The sequence below is a fragment of the Cherax quadricarinatus genome, chromosome 29, assembly GCF_038502225.1.
Source record: "Cherax quadricarinatus isolate ZL_2023a chromosome 29, ASM3850222v1, whole genome shotgun sequence".
Classification (NCBI taxonomy): domain Eukaryota; kingdom Metazoa; phylum Arthropoda; class Malacostraca; order Decapoda; family Parastacidae; genus Cherax; species Cherax quadricarinatus.
This window is the reverse complement of record NC_091320.1, coordinates 23,302,044-23,317,271: the sequence shown is the minus strand read 5'-3', so window position 1 is coordinate 23,317,271 and position 15,228 is coordinate 23,302,044. Positions and strand designations below refer to the sequence as shown.

Sequence of the window (15,228 nt, the reverse complement as noted above, 5' to 3'; positions counted from 1 at the left end):
ACACACACACACTCTCACACACACACTCACACACACACTCACACACACACACTCACACTCACACACACACACACACACACACACACACACACACACACACACTCACACACACACACACACACACTCACACACACACACACACACACACACACACTCACACACACACACACACACACACACACACACACACACACACACACACACACACACACACACACACTCACACTCACACTCACACACACTCACACACACTCACACACACTCACACACACTCACACACACACACACACACACACTCACACTCACACACACTCACACACACTCACACACACTCACACACACTCACACACACTCACACACACTCACACACACTCACACACACTCACACACACTCACACACACTCACACACACTCACACACACTCACACACACTCACACACACTCACACACACTCACACACACTCACACACTCACACACACTCACACACACTCACACACACTCACACACACTCACACACACTCACACACACTCACACACACTCACACACACTCACACACACTCACACACACTCACACACACTCACACACACTCACACTCACACACACTCACACACACTCACACACACACTCACACACACTCACACACACTCACACACACTCACACACACTCACACACACTCACACACACTCACACACACTCACACACACTCACACACACTCACACACACTCACACACACTCACACACACTCACACACACTCACACACACTCACACTCACACACACTCACACACACTCACACACACTCACACACACTCACACACACACACACACACACACACACACACACACACACTCACACTCACACTCACACTCTCACACACTCACACACTCACTCACACACTCACACACACACTCTCACACACACTCTCACACACACTCTCACACACTCACACACACTCACACACACTCACACACACTCACACACACTCACACACACTCACACACACTCACACACACTCACACACACTCACACACACTCACACACACTCACACACACTCACACACACTCACACACACTCACACACACTCACACACACTCACACACACTCACACACACTCACACACACTCACACACACTCACACACACTCACACACACTCACACACACTCACACACACTCACACACACTCACACACACTCACACACACTCACACACACTCACACACACTCACACACACTCACACACACTCACACACACTCACACACACTCACACACACTCACACACACTCACACACACTCACACTCTTAGCATTATGAGTTATAATAATGCTTTAATAAATGTGACATCTCATGAATATATAATACACAGATTTGAAATCCAATAAATTTGTTTGATACAGGCACTTAATGTCTTTAACAAAGGACATATAAAATAAAGGTTATGGAGTTCAAAATATTTTCAGCGTAAAATCCAATACCAGTCTTTGAACCATATAGTGTATATCCTTAAGTAAGAAAAATTGCTATTTCTACATTTCTATGTTAAGCCAGACAACAACACCCACTTACAATGTGTAATTAAAAATTACGAAATGTTTGAGAATAGCAAGAATGATTCCTTTTTAGATCAGGTAAACACTGGAATGTCCCACCATTCAAAGCATTACCACCCTCAGAGGTCAACAATCATTACTTACGAGTCTACTGTATCACCTGAATCAAGAATACGTTTTAAAAAGTGGTTTTAAGATGCAGCTTGCAATGATATGAAATGCTTAATTTAACACTTACATGATTTTTTTTAGATGAATATGAATGCAAGAAAAAGCATATGGATATCCGAGCACTGATTTAAGAAAGGAAACTGGAAGACCACATCCTTCAGTTATACAAATCACTCGCCCAAAAAGAATGGTTATGTACATTAAGAAATGAAGGCAGAAGATGCGGGCTCAATCATATACTACACACAATCCACAAAATGCAATTAGTCCAATTGTTCTAATTGCATGTACAGGGCAGAATCAAATGCATCTTGACAAACCTGGAGTAGATGTGTGGGCTGGTGAGAGAGTGCCCATTCACACAGATCATTCAAGAAAAATGTCTGATGGAAATGGCCACCACTTGGCCAAAGAGTAAAGTTTAACCAGCTCACTGTAGCTTGTGTGTACAGTGCTGGGTGCAGGAAATACTTCCAGATAATATCTAGTCATCATTTTATTAATGATCATGTTTTCTATCTGCCCAAGTATTAATCAACTCTCAATTAACCAAACGCAAAATAATGAAGAAAATTCCGACAAATTTCAGTCAACTTGGGTTAATAAAGTCTACCTCGACAATTAAACCTGCACTGATGCACAGTACATGGCGTTATATTTTTGTCAAATTCTGTTTTCATTTTGATAATTAAACATTGGGACCCACTTTTGTTTATCAATATCAGTCAAGTTTGTATTATTATTATTATTGGAAATCAAATCTGTGCAGATAAAACCTTTGTCACTGTACCATGAAAAAGGAATAATATAAATTACAAGACAAATTCAACAATCATTCCAGCAATATATAATAAAGGATTCTTTACAGTCACTAAATGGGCTTAGGCATTTGCAGTGAGTACCGGTATTCACAAGAATATTGATAGCAGAACCACCATAAACAAGATGTGGCGTTAAGGCGAGTGAAGACTCGCTACAATGACGACTCGAGTGAGAAGGGTGTCGAGTGCTAAGGTGTCTACCCTTGACTTAGCTGTGTTTCTTTACAGCTTCTGATAAGGGCCATGGATGATGTACCTGTTAATATAGGAAGGTATAGAAATATTAAGGCAAATCAATAATAATAATTATAATATAAAAGAGGGGAAGGTACCTAGGGATTGGCAGTGTATGTGCATGGTTCCTTTGTATAAAGGAAAGAGGAACAAGAGTAAAAATTATGGGGAAACAGGCCTGCTGAGTACACCAGGTGAAGTAAATGGCAGAGCTATCATTGAAAGAATTAACAGAGAGAAGGATTGCAGATGAACAAGGTTTTAGAATGAGCAGGGGATGTGTAGACCAAATGTTTACACTGAAGCATACAGGTGAACAATATTTGTATAAAGGATGGTAGTTTTTGCTGATGCCACGAATTTAAAAAAAAAAAAGGAAATATGACAGGGGAGAAAAAGTCCATTTAGCATGTGAGATGGCAGAGTTCGTGAAATGGGAAAGGTAACCAAGATGAGAGAATGAATAACGAAGAGTGGAAATTACTACAGGGTGGATAGGGAGTGATACGGCAGATTTTTGCAAGTGTATGTAATATGTGGTAGGTTACTAAATGCTGTAGAGTTTTTGAGGACAGTGAGGTTCAGGTTATCGCATGTAGAAGAGAGGGAGATTTTCCAGTAAAAGTAGGTCTTAGACAGGGATAAGTGATGTCACCATGGTTGTTTAATATTTATAGAGGGGGTTGTAAAAGTGAATAGTAGGGTGTTGGGGAGGTGTGGGATTAAAATATGCAGAATCTAATGCAAGATGGAAGTTTTCACAACTGCTTTTTGCCAGCAAACGTTTTGGGAGATTCTGAAGAGTGGTTGCAAAGGTTGGTGGACAAATTTGGAAGGGTATTTAAGGGAAGAAAATTAAGTGATCATAGGAAAGAGCAAGGTAATAAGGGTAACAAACCAGTTAGGTAATTAAAGACTGGATATCAGATTGAAAGGAGAGAGTATGGAGGAAGTGTGCTGAGATTTGTGAGTGGATTTGTGGGCAGATGGGTATATGAAACACAAGGTGAACCAAAGAACTGATAGTGGTGTATCGAGGCATCTGTGGAGACAAAGAACGTTACCCATGGAGGCAAAGGAAATGTACGAGAATATAGTGGTATTAACACTTATATGGGTGTGAATGCTGCAGCAAGGAAGAGGCTGGAGGCAGTGATGTGTCTGAGGGGTATGTGTGGTGTAATATGCAGAGAATTCATAGCTTGTAGATAAGGAGGAGATGCAGTTACTAAACCACATAATCCAGAGGACTGAGGGGGTGGGGGCTGTTGAAGTGGTTTGGACAGAGTGGATGGAGCAAAAATAAAATGACTTGGAGGGTTTATAAATCTGTGGTGGAGGGAAGGCGGGGTAGAGATCACCCTAGGAAAAGTTGGAGGGAGGGGGTAAAGGTGGTTTTGTGTGAAGGACTGACATCCAGCTAGTGTATATTAGATAGTAATAAAGGCAAATGGTTTTTGGGACTTGATAAGCTGTTAGTGTGGGTGCGCACACAAAAGGTAACATTTTGCGAAGGGATTCAGGGAAACTGGTTAGCCGAACATGAGTTCGGGAGGTGGGAAGTACAATGCCTGCACTCTGAAGGAGGGGCAGGGATATTTGCAGTTTGGAGGGGCATCTGAACTGTAGTATCTGCACACCTCTGACAAGACAGTGATATAGTGAATGAGTGACAGGCTGAATGATGGTGAAAGTTTTCGGGTCACCATTCCTCGGTGGGAGATGGCAGGTGTTATAATAAATAACAACAACAGGATTGTTAATGGATTGGGTGGACAGGGAAGCCAGGTAGCATATGCTGCAAATGTATGAAATGGAGGCAAGCTACTAAAAGCAATTAAGAATTTTTACATAGAGTGAGGCAGAGGTTTGGGTATGTAGGAAGGACGGGGACTATTTCCCAGTGAAAGTAAAACTTAAAAACTTAAATAGGGATGAGTGATGTCACCATGGTTAACAGATGGGACTGTGAAAAATGAATGCAAAGGTGATGGGCCAGAGATGTTGAATCTGATACAAAGCGGGAGTTATCCCAGTTGCTCTTACATTAGTTCTTTTAGGGAATTGGTAGGTTGGTGGATGAATTTGGGAGGGCAAGTAAAAGAAGGAAATTAAATTGAACACAAAGAGCAAGGTGATGAGGTTAACAAAAAAAATCTAAGCAGATTAGAGGGAGGGAATACAGAGAATAAATGTACAGCAGAACTTAGAGTTTTGCCTGCCACAAGTTTCGGCTGTTTCGAGTTTCGGTCACTCTTTCGGCTAAACTTTGTCTTGTCTCGAGTTTCGAACACTACCTTGAGTTTCGGCTGCTTTTACCAGACCAGTCCGCCTGCCGGCGCATGCGTTGAGAGTCAGTCTGGCTTTGTTTCTCCTCAAGTGAACATTACCCTGTGCTTTAATCCAAACATTTCACAACAATCCATTTTTTTTGTGCTTGTTGAGTGCAACTGCTACATGATTAACCATGGGCCCACGGAAACTTTCCAGTGCCAGCCCTTTGGTAAAGTGAGAAACACGATAGAACTGAAGAAAGAAATTGTAGCGAAGTACGAAAGTGGAGGAGAAAGAGGAGAGAATGTGCCTTCTTCAGTGATTCTACAATATGTATGATACTAAAGTAGCAGGAGTCAATAAAGGCTATAGCATCAGCCAGCAATAAAGTGTAGCATTAACAGAGGAGCAAGTAAGTTAAGTGATTAAGCGAGAGAAAAATGACGACACAGAACTGAACTCCTCCATTGCTGTTTGAGGTATATAGGATCACTGACAATGCCACCCTCTGCCAGCTCCTCCAAGGTAAGTGTAAATATTTATTTATAAATTACAGTGGACCCTCAGTTAATGATGCCATTGGATAGCAATAAAATCGGATATCAATACGTTTTTGGCGTCAAAATATTGGCTCGGCTAACGATAAAAAACTCAGTTAAGGACATTTGTCCAGAATGTGTGTGCACGGCCTGAGCCGGCCGGCCACTCCAGTGTGGCTAGTGTGCCATTGTTTACAAGCTACTGCAGATGATTCCATGCATACATGCGATACATTTTGTATTATTCCACTGTTTTTAGTGCTTGTAACTGCTAAATAAGCCATGAAGAGCCCAAAGAAAGCTAGTGCCAGCAAGCCCTTTGGTAAAGGGCTGAGAGAGAGGGGAGAATGTGTCTTTTTCAGTGATTCCGCAGCATGTACAATACTAAAGCAGCAGGAGTCTATGAAGGCTATAGCGGCAGCCAGCGATAAAGTGTAGCATTAACTGTAGCAAGTAAGTTAAGCGATTAACAGATAGAATTATGTAGGGCAACTGACAACACCATCTCTACTGCCTCTGCTGCCACCTCCACCACTACTATGTACGGCTTATGATCTCGGTGGCCCTTATACACCCAACAAAGCAACACTCGTGACATACTTAATGACGTATTTTATTCATTTTAGAGCATGTGTCATGTTTGTCATTAATATTGTTTATTATGTCATATTAGATGAATTGGGCTAGATAAATAAGCCATAGAGCTGATATTAGTGTCATATTGAAGGACTATTTTCTCTCCCAACACAATTCCTAACATACACCAGAAACAGACCTCTCTGGAAAACTTTGATTGACAGGCATCCAGTGGCTCTCAAACTGGTCATAGTGGCATTAAAAAACAAAGAAGGGAAGTAACCCAGGATAAGGACTTAGTACCTGAAGTCTTTATGGAGTGGGATTTCCCTTTCAAAGAACTGTAAACTCTTCTATCCTCTCCCCTCCCATCTTCCATACAACACCATGTCTTCAATAAAGGTAAGTGTGATATTATTGTTTTATTCTTCATGTACTCTTGTTTTTTTTTGTGTAGGGAAATGTATACTTCATGTAAAAAAATGATTTTGTTTAAAACTTTTGGATGTCTGAAATGGATCAATTGGATTTCCATTATTTCTTATGGGGAAAATTAATTCGGATAATGATAAAATCGGTTAAGGACAAGCTCTCTGGAATGGATTAATATCGTTAACTGAGGTGTCCACTGTACGTACATTGTTTCAGTGTGAATAGTGGTGTTTCAGTGTGACTAGCACCACTATACGGCTTATGCCGTCAGTGGCCCTTATAAACCCAACACCACCACCACCACCACTAGTGACATTAGTAATATTTTATTCATTCTAGAGTATATATCATATCTGTGTTATTAATATTGTTTATTATGTCATATTAGATGAATTGTGTTAGATAAATAAGCCATAGAGGTGATATTAGCATCATATTCAAGTATTTTGTCCTCTCTCCAAACTCTCTTGCCTCTCCATATGCCAACAAGAGTCTTCAATAAAGGTAAAGCTGATTTAAATGTTCATTTATCCATTAAAATTTCATTAAAATTATTTCTCATTTTCTTTATGCAAAACTATATTCTTTAAACAATGTATTTTTTTTTTTAATATTTTTGGGTTTCTGGAATGGATTAATTGGATTTACATTATTTCTTATGGGAAATATTGCTTTGACTTTCGAACAATCTGAGTTTCGGCTGAGCTTCTGGAACGGATTACAGCCGAAACTCGAGGTCCCACTGTATTTAGATATCTGGGAGTGGACATCCCAGCAAGTAAGTATGAAAAATGAAGTGAACCATAGATGAGGGGGAGGGGGGTGGTGTATTGAAGTATTTAAAAAAACAGTTTATCTAGGAGGTGAAAAAAGTAATGTACCAGAGTATAGTGGTACCAATACTTATATGGGTGTGAGAATTTTAAGCGCAAGACAAGCTTTGCCTCCACCCAACTCATAAGCCATGTTAAGTACATGTGGAAGTGCCTTTAAGGTGAAATACTACAATCTATGGTCATTCAGGTTCCCAACATTTAATAATCTTGAGAATGACTGTACTAAAATTAAAAACAAAGCACAATCATATTCTTTATAAACTATCCATAGGAAGCCAAGATGAAAAGTTAACTTAGCAAAAATTCTCAGCTTTTCTTGTAAATTTTAACACATCAGCCATTTCCCACCAAGGCAGGGTGACCCAAGAAAAAAAAAAGCTCATCATTCAACACTTTCACTATTACTCGTACATAATCACTGTCTTTGCAGAGGTGCTCAGATGCAACAGTTTATATGTCCCTCCAAACTGCCAATATTCCAAACCCCTCCTTTAAAGTGCAGGCATTGTACTTCCCATTACCAGGACTTAAATCCAGTTAACCAATTTCCCTGAATCCCTTCACAAAAAATTACCCAGCTCACACTCCAACAGCTTGTCAAGTCCCAAAAACCATTTGTTTCCATTCACTCCTATCAAACACACTCATGCATGCTTGCTGGAAGTCCAAGCCCCTCACCCACAAAACCTCCTTTACCCCCTCCCTCTCCAACCTTTTCAGGGATGACCCCTACCTTTACTTCTGATATGGGATTAAATCTGGAGTATCTGAGAGAGTTAGAGCAAAGGAAGGGGTAGCAGTAATGTTGAATGATCAGTTATGGAAGGAGAAGAGAGAATATGAATGTGTAAATGCAAGAATTATGTGGATTAAAGTAAAGGTTGGATGCGAGAAGTGGGTCATAATAAGCGTGTATGCACCTGGAGAAGAGAGGAATGCAGAGGAGAAAGAGAGATTTTGGGAGATGTTAAGTGAATGTATAGGAGCCTTTGAACCAAGTGAGAGTAATTGTGGTAGGGGACCTGAATGCTAAAGTAGGAGAAACTTTTAGAGAGGGTGTTGTAGGTAAGTTTGGGGTGCCAGGTGTAAATGATAATGGGAGCCCTTTGATTGAACTTTGTATAGAAAGGGGTTTAGTTATAGGTAATACATATTTTAAGAAAAAGAGGATAAATAAGTATACAAGATATGATGTAGGGCGAAATGACAGTAGTTTGTTGGATTATGTATTGGTAGATAAAAGACTGTTGAGTAGACTTCAGGATGTACATGTTTATAGAGGGGCCACAGATATATCAGATCACTTTCTAGTTGTAGCTACACTGAGAGTAAAAGGTAGATGGGATACAAGGAGAATAGAAGCATCAGGGAAGAGAGAGGTGAAGGTTTATAAACTAAAAGAGGAGGCAGTTAGGGAAAGATATAAACAGCTATTGGAAGATTGATGGGCTAATGAGAGCATAGGCAATGGGGTCGAAGAGGTATGGGGTAGGTTTAAAAATGTAGTGTTAGAGTGTTCAGCAGAAGTTTGTGGTTACAGGAAAGTGGGTGCGGGAGGGAAGAGGAGCGATTGGTGGAATGATGTAAAGAGTAGTAAGGGAGAAAAAGTTAGCATATGAGAAGTTTTTACAAAGTAGAAGTGATGCAAGGAGGGAAGAGTATATGGAGAAAAAGAGAGGTTAAAAGAGTGGTGAAGCAATGTAAAAAGAGCAAATGAGAGAGTGGGTGAGATGTTATCAACAAATTTTGTTGAAAATAAGAAAAAGTTTTGGAGTGAGATTAACAAGTTAAGGAAGCCTAGAGAACAAATGGATTTGTCAGTTAAAAATAGGAGAGGAGAGTTATTAAATGGAGAGTTAGAGGTATTGGGAAGATGGAGGGAATATTTTGAGGAATTGTTAAATGTTGATGAAGATAGGGAAGCTGTGATTTCGTGTATAGGACAAGGAGGAATAACATCTTGTAGGAGCGAGGAAGAGCCAGTTGTGAGTGTGGGGGAAGTTCGTGAGGCAGTAGGTAAAATGAAAGGGGGTAAGGCAGCCGGGATTGATGGGATAAAGATAGAAATGTTAAAAGCAGGTGGGGATATAGTTTTGGAGTGGTTGGTGCAATTATTTAATAAATGTATGGAAGAGGGGTAAGGTACCTAGGGATTGGCAGAGAGCATGCATAGTTCATTTGTATAAAGGCAAAGGGGACAAAAGAGTGCAAAAATTATAGGGGGATAAGTCTGTTGAGTATACCTGGTAAAGTGTATGGTAGAGTTATTATTGAAAGAATTAAGAGTAAGACGGAGAATAGGATAGCAGATGAACAAGGAGGCTTTAGGAAAGGTAGGGGGTGTGTGGACCAGGTGTTTACAGTGAAACATATAAGTGAACAGTATTTACATAAGGCTAAAGAGGTCTTTGTGGCATTTATGAATTTGGAAAAGGCGTATGACAGGGTGGATAGGGGGGCAATGTGGCAGATGTTGCAGGTGTATGGTATAGGAGGTAGGTTACTGAAAGCAGTGAAGAGTTTTTACGAGGATAGTGAGGCTCAAGTTAGAGTATGTAGGAAAGAGGGAAATTATTTCCTAGTAAAAGTAGGCCTTAGACAAGGATGTGTGATGTCACTGTGGTTGTTTAATATATTTATAGATGGGGTTGTAAGAGAAGTAAATGCGAGGGTCTTGGCAAGAGGCGTGGAGTTAAAAGATAAATTATCACACAAAGTGGGAGTTGCCACAGTTGCTCTTTGCTGATGACACTGTGCTCTTGGGAGATTCTGAAGAGAAGTTGCAGAGATTGGTGGATGAATTTGGTAGGGTGTGCAAAAGAAGAAAATTAAAAGTGAATACAGGAAAGAGTAAGGTTATGAGGATAACAAAAATATTAGGTGATGAAAGATTGGATATCAGATTGGAGGGAGAGAGTATGGAGGAGGTGAATGTATTCAGATATTTGGGAGTGGACGTGTCAGCGGATGGGTCTATGAAGGATGAGGTGAATCATAGAATTGATGAGGGGAAAAGGGTGAGTGGTGCACTTAGGAGTCTGTGGAGACAAAGAACTTTGTCCTTGGAGGCAAAGAGGGGAATGTATGAGAGTATAGTTTTACCAACACTCTTATATAGGTGTGAAGCATGGGTGATGAATGTTGCAGCGAGGAGAAGGCTGGAGGAAATGGAGATGTCATGTCTGAGGGCAATGTGTGGTGTGAATATAATGCAGAGAATTCGTAGTTTGGAAGTTAGGAGGAGGTGCGGGATTACCAAAACTGTTGTCCAGAGGGCTGAGGAAGGGTTGTTGAGGTGGTTCGGACATGTAGAGAGAATGGAGCGAAACAGAATGACTTCAAGAGTGTATCAGTCTGTAGTGGAAGGAAGGCAGGGTAGGGGTCGGCCTAGGAAAGGTTGGAGGGAGGGGGTAAAGGAGGTTTTGTGTGCGAGGGGCTTGGACTTCCAGCAGGCGTGCGTGAGCGTGTTTGATAGGAGCGAATGGAGACGAATGGTTTTTAATACTTGACGTGCTGTTGGAGTGTGAGCAAAGTAACATTTATGAAGGGGTTCAGGGAAACCGGCAGGCCGGACTTGAGTCCTGGAGATGGAAAGTACAGTGCCTGCACTCTGAAGGAGGGGGTGTTAATGTTGCAGTTTAAAAACTGTAGTGTAAAGCACCCTTCTGGCAAGACAGTGATGGAGCGAATGATGGTGAGTTTTTCTTTTTCGGGCCACCCTGCCTTGGTGGGAATCGGCCAGTGTGATAATAAAAATAAATACCTTTGAAGACCAAACCACCTCAACCGCCCTTCTTCAGCTCTCTGATTAATACCTTTGGTAATTCCACACCACCTATTTCCACACTATGAATTCTCTGCATAATATTTACACCACATATTGCCCTTAGACAGGACATCTCCACTGCCTCCAACCGCCTCCTCGCTGCAGCATTTACAACCCATGCTTCACACCCATTCAAGAGTGTTGGTACCACTATACTCTCATACATTCCCTTCCTTGCCTCCATGGATAACATTTTCTTTGTCTCCACATATACCTCAATGCACCACTCGCCTTTTTTTTCCTTCATCAATTCTATGGTTAACCTCATCCTTCATAAACCCATCTGATAAGTCAACTCCCAAATATATGAAAACATTCACTTCTTCCATACTCCCTCCCTCCAATGTGATATCCAATTTTTCTTTACCTAAATCATTTGATACCTTCATCACCTTACTCTCATCTATGTTCACTTTCAACTTTCTACCTTTACACACCCTCCCAAACTCATCCACTAACTTTTGCAACTTTTCTTTAGAATCCCCCAAAAGAACAGAATCAGTGAAAAGTAATTGTCAACTCCCATTTTGTATTTGATTCTCCATAATTTAATCCCACCCCTTTCCCCAATACCTTAGCATTTACTTCTTTTACACATCCCTAAGACCTACTTTTACTGGGAAGTAATCTCCCTCTCTCCTACACACCCTAACCTGAGCCTCACTATCCTCAAAAACTTTACAGCATTTAGTAACTTACTACCCATTCCATATACTTGAAACATCTGCCACATTGCTCCACTATCATATGCCTTTTCTAAATCCATAAACGCATTGAAAACTTCCCTACCTTTATCTAAATACTGTTCAAATATATGCTTCAATGTAAACACGATCTACATGTCCCCTATCCATTCTAAAGCCTCCTTGCTCATCTGTAATCCTGCTCTGTCTTACCTCAAATTCTTCAATAATAACCCTACCATACACTACCTGGTATACTCGGTAAATTTATTTCCCTATAATTTTTACAATCTCTGTCCCCCTTACCCTTATATAGAGGAATTATGCATGCTCTCTGCCAATCCCTAGGTACCTTCCCCTCTTTTACACATTTATTAAACAAATACCAACCACTCCAACACTATCCCCCCCTGCTTTTAACATTTGTCATGATCCCATCAGTTCCAGTTGCTTTACCCCCTTTCATTCTATGTAATGCCTCATGCACCTTCCCCACACTCGCATCTTGCTCTTTTTCACTCCTAAAAGATGTTATACCTCACTGGCAAGTGCAAGAAATTACTGCTTCCCTTTCTGCATTGACATTAAAAAGTTCCTCAAAATATTCCCGCCATCTACCCAATACCCCCAGCTCCCCATCTGACTGCCCTACTGTGTTTTTAACTGGCAAATCCATTCGTTCTCTAGGCTTTCTAAACTTATCTCACTCCAAAATTTTTTCTTATTCTCAGCAAAATTTCTTGACAGTGCTTCTCACTATCATTTGCTCTCCTTTTGCACTCTCTCACTACTCTCTTCACCTTTCTTTTACTTTCCATATACTCTGCTCTTCTTATATCACTTCTGCTTTGCAAAAACCTCTCATAATCTACCTCTCTTTTATTGCACCCTTTTCCCTCATCATTCCACCAATCACTCCTCTTCCCTCCTGCACCCACCCTCCTATACCTGGAGAGAGTTCAGAGGGGTCAACGCCCCCACGGCCCAGTCTGTGACCAGGCCTCATGGTGGATCAGGACCTAATCAACCAGGCTGTTACTACTGGCCACATGTAATCCAATGTACAAACCACTGCCCAGCTGGTCAGGTACTAACTTTAGGTGCCTGTCCAGTGCCTGCTTGAAGACAGCCAGGGGTCTACTGGTAATCCCCCTGATGTATGCTGGGAGGCAGCTGAACAGTCTTGGGGCCCCTGACACTGTTGTCTCTTATGCTAATGGCACTCCTGCTTTTCATTGGGGGGATGTTGTACAGTCTGCCGAGTCTTTTGCTTTCATAGGGAGTGATTTTCATGTGCAAGTTTGGTACTAGTCCCTCGAGGATTTTCCAGGTGTATATAATCATGACTCTCTCACTCCTGCATTCTAGGGAGTACAGGTTCAGGAACTTCAAGCATTCCCAGTAATTGAGGTGGTTTATCTCAGTTATGCGTGCCGTGAAGGTTCTCTGTACATTTTCTAGGTCAGCAATTTCACCTGCCTTGAAAGGTGCTGTTAGTGTGCAGCAATATTCCAGCCTAAATAGAACAAGCGACCTGAAGTGTGTCATCATGGGTTTGGCATCCCTAGTTTTGAAGGTTCTCATTATCCATCCTGTCATTTTTCCAGCGTATGCGATTGATACAATGTTATGGTCCCTGAAGGCGAGATCCTCTGGCAAGATCACCCCCAGGTCTTTGTCATTAGTTTTTTGCTCTATTGTGTGTTGGAATTTGTTTTATACTCTGACGAAGTTTAAATTTCCCCACTTTTTCCATATCAGAGTAACCGAAATTTCTCATCATTGAACTTCATATTGTTTTCTGCAGCCCATTTAAAGATGTGGTTGATGTCTGCCTGGAGTCTTGCAGTGTCTTCAATGGAGGACACTTGTGCAAATTAGGGTGTCGTTTGCAAAGGAAGACACGGCACTGTGACATATCCCTGTGTCCGACATGAGGATGAAGAACAAGAATATGGGCGAGTACCGTGCCTCGTTTTTCACCGTGGCCACCTCAGACTTTACTCTGTTGACTACTACTGTGTTCTATTTGTTAGGAAATTATAGATCCATCTACCACTTTTCCTGTTATTCCTTTATCACACATTTTGTGTGCTATTACACCATGGTCACACTTGTCTAAGGCTTTTGCAAAGTCTGTGTATATTACATCTGCATTCTGTTTGTCTTCTAGAGCATCCAGGACCTTATCATAGTGGTCCAGTAGTTGGGACAGACAGGGGCGACCTGCTCTAAACCCATGCTGCCCTGGGTTGTGTAACTGATGGGTATCTAGATGGGTGGTGATCTACCCCACATTCTAATACTACATTTTTAAAACTATCCCATCCCTCTTCAACCCCCCTCCTCCACTACCCATACTTACACTAGCCTACCTTACTGCCAATAGTTGCTTAAATCTCACCCTAAAAAAATTATCATTAAATATTTGGGCATATTTACTTTGCATTAACATACTAAAACTTAATCACTTATTTTTAATTCAATGGAACATGAAAAATTTAAGTGATTAAGATTTTAAGCAAAATCTAATTATGCATAAAGCTGCAAGTAATTTTCACAAGACAATACACCACAAAGCTGCTTACTTGTGTTGATGTTTTGGTATAAACTTCCATCATCTGAGCCCGTACTTCCTCCATAAGTTGTGGCATGTCTTCCTTAGAAAAACCTTCAGTAGAAATTGGAGGCAAGCACGTAACAATGATGTGACCTGTGGCAAAGAAATAATCTTTAAAAAAAAAATTGGAAAATTTATTAAAGATACAGCATAGTAACTCATGGATCTCTGGAAATTTTTTCTTGTAGCTCCAATTAGTGAAGCAAACAACAATCCATCTGTACTTACACACATCCCCCATGCAGTCTTAGGACAATTTCACAACCCTTTCCTCCTACACACTCCACTACTAAAATACAGTAGAGCATTATATTACATGGATTTATTGGTCTCATTTTGGTTATTCCACTATTGAAAAATTGCTTCATAATTTTATACAACATTTCGTAAAATTAACTTAACATGGTTTAGTTTGGTGAAGGGGGCAAAAATTTGGAGCATCGCCCATGGGATATTTCTCCAGCTCAGGCCGCTGCCTGGCTGTGGGTGAAACCACCGTTTCCACGGGGTAGACCTACCACCATCTCTTGCCACCCCCACCCCAGCCTTCCATTCATATGCATCTAGTACAACTCTCCTAAGAGTTAGCTGTGTTTGTGAATTGTGTTCTGATCTTTTAATTGCCATATCTTGTATCTGCCAAGCTATCATGGCACCCAGCA

General features: G+C 41.0%; 1 protein-coding gene across 4 annotated transcripts in view; it reads right to left on the bottom strand.

Annotated features, from left to right (window-relative positions):
• The window catches only part of LOC128690625 (1-acyl-sn-glycerol-3-phosphate acyltransferase alpha), a 119,300-nt gene that overhangs the window by 21,486 nt on the left and 82,586 nt on the right, over positions 1-15,228 (bottom strand). For 3 of the 4 annotated variants that reach the window (XM_070089643.1, XM_070089645.1, XM_070089644.1), the window contains exon 5: positions 14,535-14,659. In XM_070089643.1, coding sequence (XP_069945744.1) covers positions 14,535-14,659 — 125 coding nt within the window. Of the gene's footprint in view, positions 1-1,088; positions 2,803-14,534; positions 14,660-15,228 lie in introns of those variants that run through there. The other variant, XM_053779352.2, reaches the window with a different exon arrangement.